The following is a 21007-nucleotide window of genomic DNA, read 5'->3' as shown; positions in this document are numbered from 1 at the left end:
TGCCCCTGCTGGAATTTGCAATTGTTTTCCCTTAGTTAAACAGGGTGGTGTCCCGAGGAACTTTAGTGTTAATTAAAGTTATTATTTAATATCATTTTTGATAATTCACAATAGCCCAAAAATGTATCTAAATAATCTGTTGCACCTATACAAGTAGGCATATCAGGTGTGTTTTAACAGGTAGCTTGTAGGTAGGCAATATGTGTAGCCTATATGATAAACATAGCACGGGACAGATGCATCTTCATTGCTGGAAACAACAAAATGATGTAATCCTTCTAGAAGTTTTGAAAACTCCACCTTTTTTGCTCTGTTCTCTGTGACTTCCCTGAACACCTAGTCAGATGTGCGCTGACCCAGTGGTGAGCACAGCGCAAATTGCATTGTGTCTGAAAGGGCCTTGATGAGCCTAACAGTTTTTATGCATGCTTTGACAGGGACAACCAGAAGGCGGCCATCAAGGCCTCCCACCCCTCTACTCCAGACTACCACACACCTACCTCCAACCACTGAACTTACACTTTCTTACTTGCACTATATATGCTCTCACATACCCATACAGTCATACTACTGTCCATACTGTATATATAGTATACTTATACCTGTACTGCCTACTGTAACTGCTGCACATGTTCATACTGTTCATACTATATATCTTAGCATATTTGTATCTACTCCTTACTGTTTATTTATACTGTATATACCTCAATACATATTTACATTACTTTGCACTTTACTGCTTTTTTCACTTCTGGTTAGATGCTAAACTGCATTTCGTTGTCTCAGTACTTGTACTCTGCGCAATGACAATAAAGTTGAATCTAATCTAAAGAAGTAGAAAGTGGGCGCCACAGTAGTCAGCCTGGTATAGCGGGTACCATGTATCAAGGCTGAGTCCTTACCGCAACAGCCTGGGTTCGAATCTGGCCCGGGCCCTTTGCTGCATGTCATCCCCTTTCTCTCTCCCCTGCCTTTCTTGTCTCTCTCTCTACTGTGACTATCAAATAAAGCACAAATGCCGAAAAAACAATCTACAAAAAATTATCATTGGTACCCATTGACCAAGCATCAGTAATATCAGTGAGGTGCCAGCGCAGAGCCAAAAGAATACTAAAAGCCAATTGCCTGTTCACCCTGCTGCCCGTACCACTAGACTACAGAGCAGCCTCTTTCCTCAGGCTGTGAGACTCCGCAACGCCACCTCACCCTCCGCACTCCACCATAAATAAATGACATGGAACTTTCTGTTATGCTGGTTTTGCACATTACCATACCACTACATTTTGCACTACCCTCATTCCCACTAAAACTGTGTATATATATATATATATATATATATATATATATATATATATATATATATATATATATATATATATATATATATGTGTAAATATATATGTGTAAATATATATGTGTAAATATATATATATGTGTAAATATATATATATGTGTAAATATATATATGTATATATATATATATGTATATATATATGTGTATATATATGTATATGTATAGATATATATATATATATATATATGTATGTATATATAGATATAGATATAGATATATAGATATAGATATAGATATAGATTTTGCACTACCCTCATTCCCACTAAAACCAAAGTCTTTCATTTTGCACAAAAATTTAAAAATACTCATATTACACTGATATTGCACATACTGTACATACTTTCTGTGTGTATACATGTATATATATATATATATATATATATATGTAACTATATTTTTTATTATTTTTATTCTGTTCTAATTTTAAAGGTACTATGTGAAGCAATTTACATGTATTAATCACTTTGTATTGCCAATGTGTGAACAGACTGTTACATAACTTAAAAAATGTAGCTACTGTAGCTATTTTCCAAGGTACACTAGCTTGGAAAATAGATATATGGGGCATTGACTTTGATGAATTTACTGTTTATCAGACCACAAATAAGACAAGAATTATGTTGGAAAAAAGATAGACGCGTGTTTCTTGGGGCCGGGGCTCACTGATTACTGTGCAAAAACACAACTTTGTAAGTTGTACAAAAACACAACTTTATAATTTTATTCACTAATTTTATTCAAACTGGATCAAATTTTATGGAGAAAATATTTTCTGGTTTTCCCTTTTGATATGTTCTGGCTGCTCTGCCTCAACTCGCGGTGATTTATGAACTTTCCTGATGGACAGATAGCTTTACTTGTTGCTAAAGTAAACGCTAACTGCTGCTAACTATAGCTGGCGTTTGCTCAGTTAGCGGTGCAGCTAGGGGTCCTATTAATTGACTCTGCCCGGACTGGGAGCTCGGAGCATCGGAGGAGTGTTGGTATTGTTTACGCTGCTAGCACAGGAGCTTTGGACTGCCGGGAGGAGGCAGTTTTCAGGCCAGGGGAAGGGGAGACCCAGCGGGGAATGCTGGTGGGGAGCAAGCAACAGAACCAAGCTCAGCAGCCTCCCAGTGAACACAGCTGGACCGGGACTGAACACAGCCTCCGAGACCGACAAAGGCCAGTTTGACGACAGGGAATACAATACTGAGTGGAGGTTTTCTTGCCGGGTTTGGCTCCTGGCACAGCGGGGCTGACCCTGCCGAAACCCCTGCTCAGGCATTTGGAGGTGGGTGCTGACTGATGCCCGACTTCCCTTTCGCTCCTCTCCCGCTTCACTCCTCTCCTGTCCCCGCCTGAACCCACTGTGTCTTCGTCGTCCCTGGAGTCCTGGTCGGAGCTACTGTAAATCACCTCTGTACTGTATTCCCTTTCGTCAAACTGGCCTCCGTCGGTCTCGGAGGCTGTGTACAGTCCTGGTCTGGCTGTGTTCACTGTTTTGGCCGATGCCCAGGATGCTCGCTCATGCCTGTGGGGTGCGAGCATAAGCGGGAGCACAAGCAACAGCATGCGGACTGCAGTTCACTTAACGGCCACCAGTGTCATAAATAACAAGGATTTTCTGAAAATTCCACATAGTACCTTTAAATATTTGTATATATGTTCTATGTGTGTGTAGCATGAAGGGGGCTACAACTTTCATTTCATTGTGGAACTCTGTGTTGTAAAATGACAAATAAATTAACCTTGAACCATGATCATTTCCACAATCCCTGTTTTTAGTCTTTTACTCATCTGCAACCAGCTGAAACTCCAGACGACTAGTCTTCTCTGGGATGTTTTTCTTTCTTTTTGTGGTAATCATACTGATTATTCATTAATCTGAACTCATGTCTAAGAAGGATCAAAAAATGAGGGGCATGAACATGGAAAATGCACACGGTGAGAGTCCCACTGCAACAGACAAGTACTGTATCTGATTGGCCAATGTTGCCATCTACTGGATCTTTTTTAAAACGTTCTTTCACATGTACAACAAAATTAACCTTCAGATGTCAGCAGCAGTGCCTCCCCCACCTCTGGCGTCACTTTTACTGTGCTCAACATGACAGATCACGGCAGCGGCGGATGGCCGTCCATCATTGAGTCTGGTTCTGTCCAAGGTTTCTGCCTGTTAAAGGAAGTTTTTCCTTACCACTGTCGCCAAGTGCTTACTCATGGTGGGATTTGTTGGGTCTCTGTAATTAATATTATAAAAAGTACGGTCTAGACCTGCTCTATAGGAAAAGCGCAATGAGATCATTTCTGTTATGAATTGGTGCTATATAAATAAAATTTAATTGAATAGATTACAGTTATCCATTCAACTAATGTGCAAAAGGGGTGCGATGACGTCAACACTATCAAAACAAACTCATAGGCTGAATTAACCTGCTTGATGACCCTCAAAAGACTTCAAAATTTGGAAGCAATGCAGGACCTGCCTTATAGGAATACTACTACATTGTGGGAAATATGCTTATTTACTTTCTTGCTGAGAGTGAGATGTTCAGATTGATACCACTCTCATATCTGAACGGTACATATACAGCTAAGGTCAGCAACCGGTTAGCTTAGCTTATCTATACCACTACCTTTGTATAATATATGTATATAAGTAACTATATATTGTTTTAATTTATTTATTTATTCAATTCAAATTTCAAATATTTGTATATATGTTCTGTGCGTGTAGCCAATTTGCCATTTTACGAGGGGCTTAGGGTTCTTGGCAACATGACATACAATGACAATGCTAACATGCTGATGTTTAGCAGGTATAATGTTTACCATGTTCACCATCTTAGCTCATTCTAATTAGCAGTAAATACAAAGTGTGTAAGTTCTGCAGGTATTTGGTCATAAACCAAAGTGTTGGACACATTGAAATGTTGACCTGATGATGGCGCTAGATGAAAAATCAGAGGATCAATAAAGTTATTACAATTAATCCTGAGGGGAACATGAATGTCTCAACCACATTTCATCATAATCCATCCAATAGTTGGTCAGATGTCAACCTCATGGTGGAGCTAGAGGAAAAGTCAGATGATCACCAAAGTCAGTAGGATTCAGCCTCTGGGGCTACTCTGCTAGGATAGTTAAAAACAAGACCAAGCTTAAAACAAATGATATACTGAACAATCAGTGCATGCAGTATGCTTCATTGGGACCCAACCCAACAGACCCTGAACTGTGACTGTTCCACCAGTAGAACACATATGTAAACTAGTTTACCTGTTATGTTCTGTGTCACAGATATCCTACTGTCCTTTGTCACCTCAGTCTTTGCAGGCAAACAATGGATGCTATGTACTGAACAGCTGATTTGGAAACCCCAGATGCTGGGCTTCCAGCACATGAATGCAGCATAACAGCTAAAGGATTAAAAATGGAAATTCCAGCTCCAAAGTGAACAAAATCTAACTAACCTATCAATGGGAAGAGGGCTGTCTAAGACATATCTGTTTATAACTTTTTGTGATTTAGACCAGATGTGAAACATACTGCACCTCACTGGTAGAGGTTAAAAACTCTCCAACCCACTTTACTTCATTACTTTACTTCAGTCAGATTACTTTCTAATACAGTCGATGGTCTGTACAGCTCTGTGCTTGTGCCATTAAAACATTTTCAGAAGATGTATTTCTAATTCAAAGATAATGATGATGACAGAGATATGCACTGCTTTCAACTGACGACTTGCATAAGATTCATGCCTGAAACGTCTGTCATCATTTTAGCTGTAAAGCTGATTTTTCTTGGACCTTCTTTTAGCTGTTTTTCTTTATTCTGTTGTCATTCTTTGCGCTCTCTTTTTAACATTTAAACTTGTGGTGCCCCTTTCCAAAAAAACAAAAACAATAATCCTTGTAAGATATCACATTGTTTTTGAAATCATCATTTCCTTTACAACATACCATCTTTTCTTATTATGGCGTATATCTTGAATTATGTTAGTTTGTAGTTCGTCCTACTTTTTACAAAATGGCACGTAAATGCGACCAATTCAACGGCTGGAGTACGGACTTTCCCATCAGCACGGGAACGCAGCACTAGATGCGGCTTTAAAGACTAGTCAGCAGAAAAATGTAACTGATTCTGGATCTGATAGTTGCCAGTCCATGTCTATTAATATCAGACAGAGCCCTTTTTAACTGTAAGAACAAAGGATAGACTGTAGCAAGACTTTACCGAGGGAAGGAAAGTAACGCCGTCATGGAAACTTGTTGCACACTCAGCCCAGTGGGTGGCAGACATCTCTTTTCATTCCTACTAGCCTACTAAGTTTTTCCACATCCTGTGCAGCCTCCCTTCGCTGCTTACCTGTAGATGCAACTTTTTACTTATAGGTTGTCATTAAGACCCACTTTCAATATGTTTTCTTATTCAAACCCAAGAGCTTTTAGCAGGCTGTGTGTGCTTAGCGTCTTGTTGCTGTTTGTTTCGGGAGAAAAAGTGTTCGACAGTCGGTCCGGGATGATCCAGGAGCTCCGGACAGCCCTGGCTGACCTGGCCGGGGAGGGAAGGACCTACCTGGGCAGGCTGGCTGGGGAGCAGACGGTGCTGTCGGTACAGAAGGTGAGAGATAGAAACTAGAGTTTAACGTCAGTAGAAGAGTCCAACAGTGTGTGCATGGCTTACTGAAGAAGGCCAATACGCAAAATATGCATTTGCATATGTATTTAATGTCTGACAAGGGAACAGAAACATGTAGGCTATTTCCTATAGGCTAGCCTATCCTAACAACAAAGGGAGGCATGATATAAAGGCAGCTGTCTTACATCAACGCGCTTTCTTTACACACGTGATAGCCCGGGAAGACTTAGTATAGGCTACGAGTTTAGCACGGTATATATTCATGTGCGCGGTGTAACATAATCTGTTATAGGCCGAATATTCTTTAGACATACATTTTAACACGTGGCTTTGAGGTGTGTTGCTAACTTGGTCACAAACATAGTTTACATGAGGGGAGAGTTGACCTCTGCCATGTTGTCTGATGTAATGTGTCCAGCAACATGTAGAGTTACTTCCTGGTTCCATTCTTTTCACCCTCTGTCTTAACCATGTCTCCTGTGAGGTAGCGAGCCAGCAATTAAATAACTAGCTAGCCTACTGGCTAACCAGGTTGCTGGCTAACCAGATAAAAAAAAAAAATTAATATCAAATATGAGGAAATGATTTGAGCTGACTTAGTTTGAGCCAGTGTTAATTTTGGCAGCTATTTTAGATATAGTCTTAGTCTTAAGATGAAAATGCTTAGTTTTAGTCACATTTTAGTCATTTTTATTCTTCATAGTTTAAGTCGACGAAAACTCAAAACGTTTTAGTCCAGGTCTACTTTTAGTCAAAATGTTTTCTCATGTTAAACTAACTAATTCTTTACCATTAAAACCACACTAGTCCTGAAACAGTTTGTCAATTAATATGCCTACTTTGCCTTTAGAGTTAAGAAATCATACACAAATATCTTCCAAATAAATTGCTGTGTAATCTTAGAAACAACAGTTTGACTAGATAATAATTGCAGTTCATGTTCAGGGCTTGCCATTAAGCTTTTCCTGGTAAGGACAAGTAAGTGAAAATGGATTGAGCATAATTACAAGTTGCTTGTCCACAAATAAATAAACTCGCAGGCTATAAATGTTACAGCAGCAACACGTGACGGATAATACACATTGGGGAAGAGGTCTGAAAACCAACACGGTTTTTCCCCATTTGTTTCACTCCAGCAATAGGACAATATATGATAAAGCATTTCACTTGTCCGATCAAAAAGTTTACTAGACAAGTTATGACGTTAATTGTCAAGCCCTGCATGTTTCACTCACAAGCTTTGAAGCTAGCAAACTGAATTTAGCTAACACATTAACCCAGCCAACATTAGCCTGGAAACCAGGCTCATTCATTCATTTGCTACCACAAACTGAAAACTTTTTTTGCAAGAAAAACTGGCTTCCAGCCAGGCAAGCCTATGTTGCTTGCTAGCAAATTTGCCACAAGTTGACATAGCTGACTGCCCAGTAACATTAATGTTAGAAAATGTATATGCTTAGTTAACATTAGGACAGTTAGCGCCTTCAAGTGTGTCTTTAGGTTGGTTGTATTCTTCCCACCTAATAGCCACAGGGCGTCTCTCTGTCTCCTGTTAATACAGTGCATTGTGTTTTCCTTTCTAACGAATTATGAATAAAGTGTGTCCATTAGGGATGTGCCATATCATATTGTTTACGATAATACCGGTATAATTTTGTTTTTCAAAATTGTGATAATGGTAACATTCCAACTTGTTGTCGTAATGATGTCCTACTGTTATGCATAGCAACAACAAGCATTGCTGAAAGCAAAAGTAACATTGATACCGGCTCCATGTTGGAGGAGTTGGTTCCAAAAAAGGGAGTGGTTTGGTGACAAAAGATCAAGCAGTGTTTCCCACACATAGACTTTACGTGGTCGGGCCGCCCCAGGTACAGTGGTGTGCAAAAGTGTTTGCCCCTTGTTTGTCACACTTAAATGTTTCAGATCATCAAACTAATTTAAATATTAGGCAAAGATAATACAAGTAAACACAAAATGCAGTTTTTAAATGAAGGTTGTTATTATTGAGGGAAAACAAAATCCAAACATGGACATGGCCCATGCCACACAGGGCCCATACACGGCCCTGTGTGAAAAAGTGATTGCCCCCTAAACCTAATAACTGGTTGGGCCACCCTTAGCAGCAACAACTGCAATCAAGCTTTTGCGATAACCTGCAATGAGTCTTTTACAGCTCTGTGGAGGAATTTTGGCCCATTCATCTTTGCAGAATTGTTGTAATTCAGCCACATTGGAGGGTTTTCGAGCATGAACTGCTCTTTTGCACACCACTGTATATTAACGGCGCCATCCACGATCGATTAACTAGTGGACAATCTCCCCTCGCTCGACTCCTCCCGTGCAGTCTATTGACAATCGCACATGCTCTGCAGAGAAACACAGAGAGAGAGAGTCTCCTACTTATGCAGTTGTGCAGTAAAAGCTTGTAGCTTGCACCTGTCGGTGCCGATGTCATTCGGTACCACGTTGGTTTCGATTGTTTTTTGATAGGCGACATCAGTAATAACAATCCTCCTTCACACGTGGCTCACCAAGCTGCTGTGAAAACAGACTTGCAGGTGAAAAAGTCCAAAACGCGAGTTTTGTTTTTTGGGCAACTTTATAAAACATACTGGCGACGAAGAAAGTCAACACATACAGGGAGAACAAGAAACAGAAAGAGTGTGTGTATATGTGTGTGTGTGCAATATCAACTTATTTTCATATCATTCAAACGTGGTTACTCAAGATCGCCAATAAGACATCCAATCGCCAGGGGGCGGCGGGAGTAGAAGGGGGTGGGGGGGGGGAAAAATGCAGCAACCTGCGGTGGAAAAGTTGAAACAGAATCAACTTTTGGAGAAACACACCCGACGTCACGATGCGGTGGCCAATCTGGCGATCAGTAAGTCTGCTCTACAGTCGGCCTGAAATATCACAGTGATACTAAGAAGCTTCCTTTGGTTTGTGTTCATTTGTTTGAGAGAGAGGTGGATGAGCGACCTCGAGAGTGAATGATTAGAGGGAGTGCTGGTAGCGAGAAAGCCGCTGCTGCTTTATGTAAATTTACTTGATAGAGATGCCCTGAAGGTAACAATATAGCCATGTGAAGTGCAGCTAGACTCGGTTAGCTTTGTTGTTATACGGAAGCCCACTGGGTGAGCGCGGGCATCAGAAGGTCACGATCAATGAATGCATCCTGGTACATGTTCACGGCCAAAGGAGAGAGAAGGGAGAAGGGGAGATAAGCCAGAGGAGGTGTGCGGTAGATTAGGACCACGCAACGGACCACTGAAAAACTGGTCTGGACCCCACGTCGGACTACTGAGCAACTGGTCTGGACCACAAGGACCACGGACGGACGACAAGGACCATGTGGACCACCGGTTTATATTTATAAACAGTTAAAAAAAAATAGCTACTCACATGCTGTGCATAGATATAGATTTAGATAGATAGACAGATATAGATTTATTACTATGTAGCTTTTATACGGTAATATACCAATAAGAATATAGGCATAATCGATAATAGAGTATATTTAATACAGATTAAGAAAAATTACGATCTCTGCCATTTATTCAGCGATGCCAACACGGCCAGAGGAGGGAGAAGGTGGATTAGGACCACAAAGACCACTCCACAGAGCGCTCACTAACTGGTCCGACCACTAGCTTCAGCACCCCTAGTGGTAGTAACCCAGGGCTGGGTATCGCTCAAAAAACAAGCTTGATACCGACTTCGATACCGGTTCCTGACCAATATTTTTTCGATACCAACTTTATAAAATCCATTTTAACAAAAGAAAATTACATTACACATTATGGAACAATTACTCACTTCAAAGGAGGAAGCCTGTTCAAAGACCTATGAGCAGCTGGAGAAACAGTTTTTACTCTGCCTAATTGAAAAAGAAGGGCATGACTGTGTGTGTGTACCACTGTTTGTGGTACTGGGAAATAGTGAGACCTCTTACTTTGTGCTGAAGAGAAGCTAGCCCGGGTCTGACAACAATCTACCAAGTCAACGTCAGGAGTATTTCTCTCCATTATCTGTCGGTCTGTAACGTTAAGCAACACAATGTTAGCAGTGAGAAACGCTCTCTGCCTCGGCTCCAGGTTATCCATACCCATGGTGGCAAAGGAGAGGATGCGCTGGGGCTTTGATCCCGACGAGCAGGTAATGTTACAGGTTAGCAGCACTGGCTAGCTAACCAGCAGCACAAAGTTCACTTAGTTTTCTGTGCAGATAAGCAGCTGGCAGTGAGCCCCGTCTCTGGGCGCAACATAGTGTTTTTCCTGCATGCCTCTATGACATGTAACGTTAGACAGCCAATCACCAGCATTATTAGATCTTGGTACAAGCATGCTGCATGCTTATTGGCGCACTGACGCTGATGAGACTTACTCCTTAGGTATTGAAATTTGGTACTGAATGACAAGGCATTTTTTGATACTCGATGGTATCAAAGGAATTTGGTCGCTGCCATAAAAGTATCAAAGTTCGGTACCCAGCACTATAGTAACTAGTGATCCGTGTTATCGACCATGGTCAGTGCACAGACCACTGAATTGGCTACAAGCCTGCTGTCTCCCGCCTTAACCCTTCGTTATCTAACCATGAATCCCTCCTCCCCTCCAGGCTTTCTCTCAGGTTCTGGGTGTTGTGGCAGTAAGTTTGGCCGGAGGTCTGAACGTGCTCCTACAGTATGTCTCACACTTCCTGCAGGCCGCTGGAATCCAAGGTGAACATCACACATCAAAGACTGTACTGTCCATCACAGAGACAGACCAGCATCACTGGTTCCTGTGATGCTGCAGGCTGATGATGAGTCAAGGAGCTCTGCTTCTATCAGCAGGACAGTCCAACCTTTAGTCTCATTGCAGTTTCATACAACTTGGGTCTTATTGTCTAGTTTTTGCCATCATTGGTATCAGTAATAATATTGTACCCACCAAATTAATTATTGAGATCCTGTGAACACAGCTCTGCCCTCCTGTGGCTTACAATACATACTAAACAGTACTTAAGTAAAGTAATATTACTGATTTTTAAAAATACTCAAAAAAGTACATGTACACAAAAACAACTAAAGCATTTTCTCTGAGTCTAAGATACATATCATCTTTGCACACTGTTGTGGATCAGATCATGATCACAAGGCAAGGCAGCTTTTTTATATAGCAGTTCAAAAGTGCTTTACATAGGCAAAGACCAGAATAAAATCAATTAAGATAGAATAAAATGAAGTTTTAATGTGAGATCAAATGAAATAAAATATAGTGAATCAAGTAACAGTGAAGTAATAAGTTGTAAGTTGCCCCAAATGCAACATAGGAAATAAAAGTGCTGTAGATAAACCAATCAAGCAAAGGCACAGGAGAACAGAGTTTTTAATTTAGATTTGAAAGTGGCAAAGGTTGGGGCGCATTTGAGATCATTGGCAAGTTGGTTCCATGTGTGTGCAGCTTCATAGCTAAAAGCAGCTTCACCCTGTTTGGTTCTGACTCAAGATACTAGCAGTTGACTGTTTCCTAAAGATCTAAGGTTCCTATTGAGTTTATATTATACAAGGAGATCAGAACAGGAGTAATGTGCTCAGTTCTTTTGGTTCTTGTTAGAACTCTGGCGGCAGTGTTCTGAATGAGCTGAAGTTGTCTACTGGTCTTTTTGGGAAGACCAGACAAGAGGCTGTTACAATAGTCCACCCTGCTGGAAATGAAGGCATGAATGAGTTTCTCTAAATCTTGTCTGGACATGACTACTCATTGCCTTGATGTGGCTGCTGAAGCTCAGATCTAAGTCTATTAATACACCAAGATTTCTAACTTGGGTTTTTCAAGCTGAGCAATAACTTCTACTTTGTTGCCAAATACAATGATTTCTGTCTTTTGATAGAGTGAGTCTAAGGGACTGTAGTCATTTGGTGAAAGAGCTAAGTAAACCTGAGTGTAGTCTGCGTAGCTGTGATAAGCAACATTATTGTCACGCAGCGGCTGTGGCTTGGTGGTATAGAGCGGGTCGTCCACCAATTGGAAAGTCGGCGATTGCTCCCGAGTGCTGTGCCTTTGGTGTGTGTGTGAATGAGTTAGTTTCTTTGAACTGATGAGCATCAGTGTATGAATATGTGTGAATGGGGTGAATGTGATATGTAGTGTAAAGCGCTTTGAGAAGTCAGAAAGACTAGCAAGGCACTATACAAGTACAGTCCATTTACCATTTACTATGTATGATGTATGATTTGAACTAGAGGGAGCATGTACAGGTTGAATAATAGCAGTCCAAGAATTAAACCCTGAGGGACTCCACATGTCATGAACGAAACGATCTCCCCTCGGGGATCAATAAAGTATTTCTGATTCTGATTCTGATGGCAATCCACTCAAATTTATGGTCACTGGTGGCAACGACATAGCCCTAGCCTTCGAGATATGGTCTGAACCAACTGAGGATACTAATAATAATAATAATAATAATAATCTCACCCACCCACTTCTGTCAAGAAGTGTTTTATGGTCCACAGTATTAAAGGCTGCACTAAGATCAAGCAGCACCAAAACTGAATCAGTATTCGGACGAATGTCATTTAACACCTTCATCAGTGCCTCTATCAGAAGCCAGATTGAAATCTGTCCAAAAGTCCATTTACATTTAAAAACTGATTGAGTTGAATCAAAACAGCTTTCTCAATAATTTGTCCAATAAATGGAAGATTAGAGATGGGTCTATAATCATTCAAAATTGAAGGGTCCATGTTGCCTTTTTTTAGAAGGGGCTTAACAACTGCAGTTTTCAGTGATTTGGGAAAAATGCCTGATAGGAGTGAGCCATTGACAATTTTCAGCACATACATTTCCAAGCAACTGAAAACATTTTTGAAAAAGGACCTTTTGCTTATTTTAACCTATGCACTCTCACCTATTTTAAATACTGAGCTCACCGGTATGGTTGGGTACCGTTCACACCTAAACCAATACCAGTACCGGTACCTGGAATTCAGTACCAGTACCCAACGGTACCTTTTTTCGGTACTTTACTCTCTCTGTAATAACAAATGTAATTTCAGTTGTAAAAAATAAGTCCAAACTTCTGAATTTCAACATTGTTATTTATTTAGAACATTTTACCTCACTGCCTCACTTAAAGTTTAGTCATCCATGGAGGGTAAGTTAACTTCTGGCTGCAGGCGTGCTAACGTTAGCTGCAGCTGCTGCAGGGGACTTGGCTTTCAGACTATCAAACACGGTACCCTCTTCAGCTTTTAGATATATTTTGTGTTTGACCAGGTGTTTCCTCAGATTAGACGTGTTGCCCTGGCCAGTTTATGCAGTGAGTGTTGTCTGCCTCGAGTTTTGAAAAGTGTAACCACACTTGCGACCGCTTTCAGCTCGCCCTTTTTACACAGAGATCCCGCAATACAAAAAGAAGAGCCGTCATTACGCCTTTATTCACTGACAGACTGTAACCTACACTGTACATTTAATACCAGGTTGACAGGTTCACTGCTTACCTTTTCCTCTGCACCGCTGCATTCACGTCACTCTCTGCGCTCTCTCTCTCTTGTTCAACCACACACTCACTACGCACACACGTCACTGTGACTTGAACAAGCGGCAGCGGTGACGTAGTCTCTCTCTCTCTCTCTCTCTCTCTCTCTCTCTCTCTCTCTCTCTCTCTCTCTCTCTCTCTCTCACCCAGATGCGCTCTCAGGTACCGAAATTTGGCACTGATTGATTTAACGTGAATCAGTACTTGGTAGTATCAACATAATTCAGTCTGTACCCTTAAAAGTACAGATTTCGGTAACCAACCCTATTTACCGGTGTATAATAGTGAAAATGACAGCCAATACTTCTCAGAGCATTGTAAATATTAGAATATGGTAACACAAGCATAAGCATAAGTGTCTTTTTACATATATAGTAGTATATACTTGTTTTCAGATACAAGAACAGCCACTATACACACATTTAGTTCCACAACTATTTATTAATCTGTAGAAATATAAATGTGCAAAATACAGTGTTTGTGTGCTTCAGCAGGAGGCGTGGGACGAGGGCTGCTGGGGGTCGCAGGGAAAACACTAGTCTCTGCAGCCTGCAGTTCAGTGTGCCTGCCCGTTTCATCTGGAAAGCACATTGATAACATGATAACAGAACATTAACATGATATCATTTTGTACAATTGATTTCGCCAACCATTGCCTTAAAGAACACCACGATTCTAAACCATCAGCATTAGTGGTTGGCGTTAGAATGTAGCTAACATTAGCTTTTGGCAAGGGTAACATTAGCATGACAACAGTTAGCATTATAGCATTTAGCAAGAATCTTGTGGGCCATATATGATTTGCCTTCAACCGACTGGTCATCTGTTTCCGTGTCTTCCATCACGGCTTCAACAGCGCAGTAGCTGAGCCGCTGCGCCAGATAAGGTCGGCCTGTGACCCAGCAACGCATCGATCCAGACGGTCAAACCACCACTGGTCCACTGGTCGGAGCTCAACCAATCAGAAATGTTCCTCCAAAGGTTCCTAGTCCCTGGGGGGAAGTTCCTGTAGTGGAAATGTGGCTTTGGAGTTTTACAGTCAAAATGATCAAAGAGTGAATCAACAGAGTTTATTGTCATGGACATAGATTTAAATTTAGACTTTATTGTCCCAGAGGGAGATTTGTTTTCACAGCCAGTTCAACATAGAAACACACAGATATAAACTGGGCAACATACTGAGGTGAGGTGGCTCCCCTTCAAGGTTTCTGGTGTGTTGTGTTATGTCTTGATGTTGTTTTGATTCCTCTTGTCCTTAGCAGAGGGAGCAGATAGGATGGAAGTGAAGTAGGTTTGAGGTGAACAATTTTACTCCTTACTTGTTTAGGCAAATTCCATCAGCCCTAAAACGCTGTCTGCGGTCCCAGAAAAAGTTAAAATTGTCAATGAAGTGCACTGAATGGAGGCAGGGCTCCATGCTAACTTTTTTTCCCCAAGGAGACCATGTGAAAAATGTTCAAATAACAGTTTATTAACAATTTATTACATATTTATACTGCGCATGCATGTGTGTGTTTGTGTGTGTGCTCCTTCTTCTTGTGTGCAATTATGATGTGAAACCCAGTGGAGGACCCTAGTATCGAGACACTAGGCACGGGCCTGAGAATATTGACAGAGCTTTTTAAAACACTGATCACTCATCACAGTGATGAGTGAAAACACTCAATCACAGAAAGCTCTACTGTGATTGGCGCATTGCGGCTTGTGGAATGGGGCACTTGTAGTTTTTTGAACCAGTGACGGATGTATGACACCAGCACCACCCACACAACCCACGCCACACTTTATGTAAACAAGATTATTGAACACTATTTATAACAATAACTTTAATAAAATAGATATAAAATAGAACAAGGGGAACATGTTGCTCTTGGGAGGAGGCTGGCTAGAAGGAGCACATATTGGCACAAAGGCACTGGCATCCTGGCTCTGGCTAAAGGGAGCAGTATTCAAGTAGTTGCAAACTGCAATTTCACTGCTAGATGCCACTAAATCCTACACTCTGCTCCTTTAAATAAAAAGTGTAATGTTAATGTAATAATATAATGTAAGCATAATATTAATATATTAATTATATAATGTTAGTATAGTCATTATAATTTCATATAATAGTATGCTATATAGCCTACCACTAGTATAATACAGTATTAATTCCAAAACAGCAGTTTAAGAAACACACTACCAACATTTATCATTTTTGTAGGTTTTGTTCGTTCATTAAATCCTCGTGCAAGAAAAATGGTCTACAGTGGTGGTTAGTCTCTAATTTGTTAATGTTAAGTACTAACTTGTCAATTATTAAAACCATTCATGCATTACAATAAGTTCAACATTTCGAAAGTTTACTGTAGCAGAGAGCCCTGGGAGGGTACATGCAGTTGAAAGCCAGGAGTTCAGTTCCAACAATCTGGTGGTAGATAAACACCTCAGTATTCAAGGAGCTTAGTGTGTTCCAATAGATCAGTAGTCTTGTTTCAGTATCTCTGATTGCTGTTTCACAATGTCATCGATCCCCATGTGCACTGATGTTTTTCACAGTCGGGTGTGCAGGATTCTTTCTCTCATGTCACAGACCGTATCCTTGGGAAAGCAGTATATTTTGGTGTTCCTAATGCTCATGCCTTTTACATCTTTTACAGCAAAATCACCGATAATCGGAGTTTGAGGCCCACTTTTCTGTGGCCTTTTGCTTCCAGAATTACTCTCTGTCCTTACCCTGCTGTGTGAGGAAGGAGGAGGTTATCCAGCTCATGTGACAGAGATCCAAGGTCCTGAAGCAGTCGTGCAAATCTGTTCTCAAATCTGTACACTTTGTTGGAGAGGTTTGTTGCTAACTCTTCCTTTCCCAGCTGTCCACGGCTGTGTCCTACTAAGCACAGGGGTTGATGAGGCGTTCTGCCTGGATGGTAGTGCAGACCAGCCAATAGCGTAAATCTCAGGACGCTGGGCTCTGGCTATCTCTCATCCTTCCATTTCCCACGGAAATGATTTATTCCAGCTGCGTTACTGACTGGTAATGCTAGATAGCCTACCAGCTGGGCCGTATACCCCCACAGCCCCGCAATGTGAGGGGCCGCAGCTTCAGCGAGCGAGAGCCCGGTGTGCACCCCGCAGCTTCTGCTCAGGGTTAGCTGCTTCCTAATCGTCTCCTCAAACCCGTTAATAATAATAATAATAATAATATTTACAAGCTTTATAAACACTGTGTTTTATTAAACAGGGGTGGGGTTTTGTGAACCTCAGTGATGACTCTCAGCAATGCCATCTGCCATGTTGAACATGGCGCCCTGTAAATATGGGTGGATTTTCAAATTGCTCTGAAAGCGATATCGTTCGCCACTGTCGTCATTATAGTTGTGGTGTGGACTCCGCCATCCACTTGAGTTAGAATGGTTTTTAAAATGATATATCCTTGAATTGGTGAATTTGAGGGGGAATCAAGGCCTTAAAAAGTTTTTGAAAATAGACATGGGTTATTGAAAGTGCTTGAATTTATATATTTTGTGCAAGAATAGAAATTTGACGTTCTTTTGATAGTTTCTTAAAGTAACATCACTGTAACACAACACACATTCAAGCCTCTCTCTCTGTTGTCTGTGAGCTACTGTGAAGCCGGCTACTTCTCATTATAAAAACTCTGTGTTGTAACAGTAATTAACCTTGATCTAGTCTCAAACTATGCCATGTTGTGTCCTTGAATTTGAGGGAATTGGGCCCGGAAAGTCCTTGAATGTGATGTTTAAGAAGGTGTGGGAACCATGTTTATAGTTATTGTTATAGTTATCGTTCTTGGTGTGGACGGCCCTTTAGGCTTTGCACCAAGAGAGTTCCAGAGAGGACGACTACTTGCAGATTAATTGCCAGACAGACAGCCCTCCTATTTCGTAGTAGTCTTGTTGGTGTTAGTTAGCCGTGTGTTAGCATTCTCTTGTCCACTGTTTTGAGTCTATGGTAAAGTGGTATCATTCCCACATGGTCCTTTCACCTCCACATTCACTTTTTATCAGTGTGTCTTAGTTTCAAGCACTGCAATTTTCAGAAGAAGTTTGTGGAAGTCGTCCGTGGAGAACGTGGGAATCCTGCTGCTAACTAGCTGCTAACAGCTAGTCCCCGGTTTCCAGTCACTGTAGTTCAGTACAGTGAGAAAGCAAAAGGCTTGTGCTGTTTGTAGGTCACGCTCGTGCAGTACTGGAGAAGTAACAAAAGTGATTTAAAAACTATGGTGGTAGCCTTTGATGTCTTTCATAAATAAAAGTCCCAGTGATTTATAAGTATCCAGGATGCACTGTCCATAACGTTTTGTAGAAAAAACAAGGATATCAGCAAAAGAATGCAACCAAAGTGGTGAGCAAGCAGTAAAGCTTCTGAACTGTAAGAAAGCAGGACGCAGAATCCTCCAAGCAGAAAAACAAAGACAAGATACAGCAATAAATACACATGCCTAACACTCTCAAGTCCTGTTAGAGTCCCCTAGAGGATGACCGCTCATTCGTCCCCTGATATGAAAGTGATGCACAGTAAAGGAGCTGTCTCATCTGTATGCGTTAGAACAGGAGAAATGATTCTTTCCTTTAAATAACACAGGGATATGAGACTTATCACCCTTTAAAAAAGATTTTAAGATACAAAACAATAAAAGATTGATCACAATAAAGAAAGCATTGGGCAGAAGAAAAAAAACGTAAACAAAGATTGTTATTTATAATTCAGTAGAGCTGAAATGATTAGTTGATTGACAGAAAAAGAATCACCAACCATGTTGATAATCAATTCATTATTTAAATCATTTTTCAAGCAAAATGCCCAAAGCTAGCTGGTTCCAGCTTCTCAAATGTGAAGATGTGCTGTTTTTCTTTGTCTTATGTAATAATAAATGAACATTTCTTTAGGGTGTTGACAGTTTTTCAGCCAAAAGAATTCTTTTAAAGACGTCACCTTGGACTCAGGGAAATTGTGATGGGCATTTTTTTTAACCTATTTTCTGACATTTCATAAACCAAACAATTAAGAAAGTAATCGTCAGATTGATCGATAATGAAAATACTTGTTAGTTGCAGCCCTATATAATTGTTTATCATCTTTACATAAAATGAGCAAAATGTGTGTGGCATCTGAAATAATTAAGATCTTTACTTACTGTAAGATATTTTTTGTTTTTTGAATATGAAGGATATTGGTTTAGTTAAACACTATGTAACAGTCTTACTCATTAAAATGAACATGAATCTTGTGGTTGTCATAATTATTGAATTATTGAACATAATTATTTGAATTAAATGATCTTTTCTTTGTAATCTTCAATAAATTCAAATGAGATTGAGATTATATCTTGCAGTATAACATCACTAAACTGTTCTCTTTGCTCGTTCTTGCTGTCCTTGTGTTCCTGTTTTCCACAGTTGGCTCTCCCATCAACAAAGTGACCCCAGAGGGGCTGATCTTTGTTGCCCAATGGGTTCTCGTGGCTCTCATTGGCTACTGGCTGCTCTCCCTCACCTTCCGATTGGTTGCCTCCACTCTGAGGCGGACTCTGTGGCTGCTGAAAGTGGGCGTGGCTTTGGCCTGTTTTGGACTAATCCTGAGCGACCACAGCGTTGGCACAGAAACCATGGCCGTCCGATTGGCTGTCCTGGTGTGCATCTGCGTCCTATTGGGCGTCGGGACTTGGAGGGGCTCTAATGCAGCTGATAAAACCACTCACCTGGAGGAGCAGGTGAAGATCCTGGAGAGACGGCTGAGAGAGATGGAGAGATGGAGGAGGACGGAGGAGTGAAGGGATTGAAGGGATTGAGAGAAGTCAAATGTTTGTCTGTTGTCTTTTCTGTCTTTCCTACCTGATGCCACATGTACAGATGATGGAGCACTGCTGTCCTTTTAGGGCTTCTGGAACTTCAAAGGAGAAACATTTTTACAGTTTTGATTTTGATGTGTTCAAAAAGTAATTCATTACTCATGATTTGTCCTGACGCAATATAATTACTTAGTTATTCCTGGAAGCAGTACTTTGTTAGTCTACATGTTCTGTTTTTTTACTGTTAGTCCCTTTTTAAAATGGCAATTTGATCCTAAGAATGTGCTACAGTGTGAAGGAGCAGGGGGTAAAAAGCTTTTACATCCAGTGCGCTAACCGTCCTTTTACTACATTACTATACATCTACAGCTATAGCGTGGGCAGTCAGAGCTGGTTAATGAGCACAGGTATTAGTATAAGTATACAACTCCCCCTAAAACCACAAATTACTGTTTTCACATTTCTGTTTCAGTGTGAATTAAACTAACAATATACAAAGTGTTTATTAGTGAGCTTTAAAGGTGCTGGTTGGTGTATTTTTCACCGACAGAGCCAGGCTAGCTGTTAGCCCCTGTTTCCAGTGTTTATGCCAAAGCTAGGCTAACCTAGCCTGACTCCAGCACTGTACTTAGCGTGGACATGATATCAATCTTCTCATCTCACCCTCGTAAAGAAAGCAAAGTAGCATCATTTTTTTAATTATTTTTAAATTTCAAAACAATTCCTTAAATTTATAATAACAGTAATAATACTTCCAGTCAGATGAATTCCACTTTTCTGGCATTTCTCACAAATAGTCTCAACCTGATATACAGAGTTTAGATCTGTGCTCTTAATGGATGTGGTACATGCTTTTGTAGTACAAGTGGTACAAGTCATGAAGGTTTTGATTCCATAATGCTTTGGATCGATTCTGAGAGAACGCTAGAACACTCCTGGACGAATGAGGGACTACACCGTCTGACTGGTACTTTTACTTTTTGAATTTTTTTAGATGAATGTGTACTGCTATAAATGCTGTTTGATATAATAAATAACACAATATAACATTTCACAGGTGTAAAGATGTGATCCTGATTAGAAAAGATTTTTTGACTTGGAGTATGTGCAGAACTGTAGCAGAGGATATACTAACCCCAGTTTGTGCTTCTTACATTGGAGTCACAGAGCTAAGCGCTTTGAGTAGTCAGAAAGACTAGAAAGGCGTTTATATAAGTACAGTCCATTTACCATTTAAGCAACTGTTTTTCTGAAAGATAAATCCCAGACCATCTGTAAAAAACCCAAAAGGTTGTTTAACAACATGTACACTGTTATACATAAAGCCTCTTGCTATGAACACATGCTAATAATAGAAGGCATCTCAGATGTGTGTATCAACATTTCAATCAGCCCCTCTTTCATCTAGAACAGCTGGACAGTCAGAGGACACTGTGTAGAGAGATTTTAGCAAGAAAGCCAACTGAAATTATAAGTTGTGGGGATTCTAAATATGGTGGGAAAGGGGGCTTGCCGCGCATGCTCAACATATTTTACTGCACTTGCTGCTGCATGTCAGGTAGACTGCTGAGAATATTGTTTTCTGTTTATTGAGGGATGGACATGTATTTTTCTCTTTTTCCCCAGTTGGAGGTGATAGATGCTTTATTTCCCTCTATGGTTTGAGATGCCTGCAGAGAAAGACAGAACGTGCTCTTAATCTCATGCAA

At 40.6% G+C, this 21007-nt stretch overlaps 1 protein-coding gene across 1 annotated transcript; it reads left to right on the top strand.

Annotated features, from left to right (window-relative positions):
• The first annotated feature begins 5408 nt into the window (after positions 1-5408).
• Positions 5409-20350, top strand: tmem109 (transmembrane protein 109). Its single transcript, XM_044186218.1, has 3 exons — positions 5409-5959; positions 10601-10703; positions 18907-20350. Exons 1-3 carry the CDS (start codon positions 5711-5713, stop codon positions 19278-19280), a joined length of 726 nt encoding a protein of 241 aa, XP_044042153.1. The 5' UTR covers positions 5409-5710; the 3' UTR covers positions 19281-20350.
• The last annotated feature ends 657 nt before the right edge of the window (positions 20351-21007 follow it).

Source organism: Siniperca chuatsi, linkage group LG3 (genome assembly GCF_020085105.1).
Source record: "Siniperca chuatsi isolate FFG_IHB_CAS linkage group LG3, ASM2008510v1, whole genome shotgun sequence".
Lineage (NCBI taxonomy): Eukaryota > Metazoa > Chordata > Actinopteri > Centrarchiformes > Sinipercidae > Siniperca > Siniperca chuatsi.
Note: the sequence above shows the minus strand (reverse complement) of the source record. Positions and strands in the feature narration are given on the sequence as shown.

What these genes read in the sequence shown, in the direction of transcription:
- tmem109 (XM_044186218.1), top strand. Translation starts at nt 5,711, where the DNA reads ATGCAACTTTTTACTTATAGGTTGTCATTAAGACCCACTTTCAATATG. An exon ending in CGGTGCTGTCGGTACAGAAG is followed by an intron (nt 5,960 to 10,600) that starts GTGAGAGATAGA and finishes CCTCCCCTCCAG; the next exon opens with GCTTTCTCTCAGGTTCTGGG. An exon ending in GCAGGCCGCTGGAATCCAAG is followed by an intron (nt 10,704 to 18,906) that starts GTGAACATCACA and finishes TGTTTTCCACAG; the next exon opens with TTGGCTCTCCCATCAACAAA.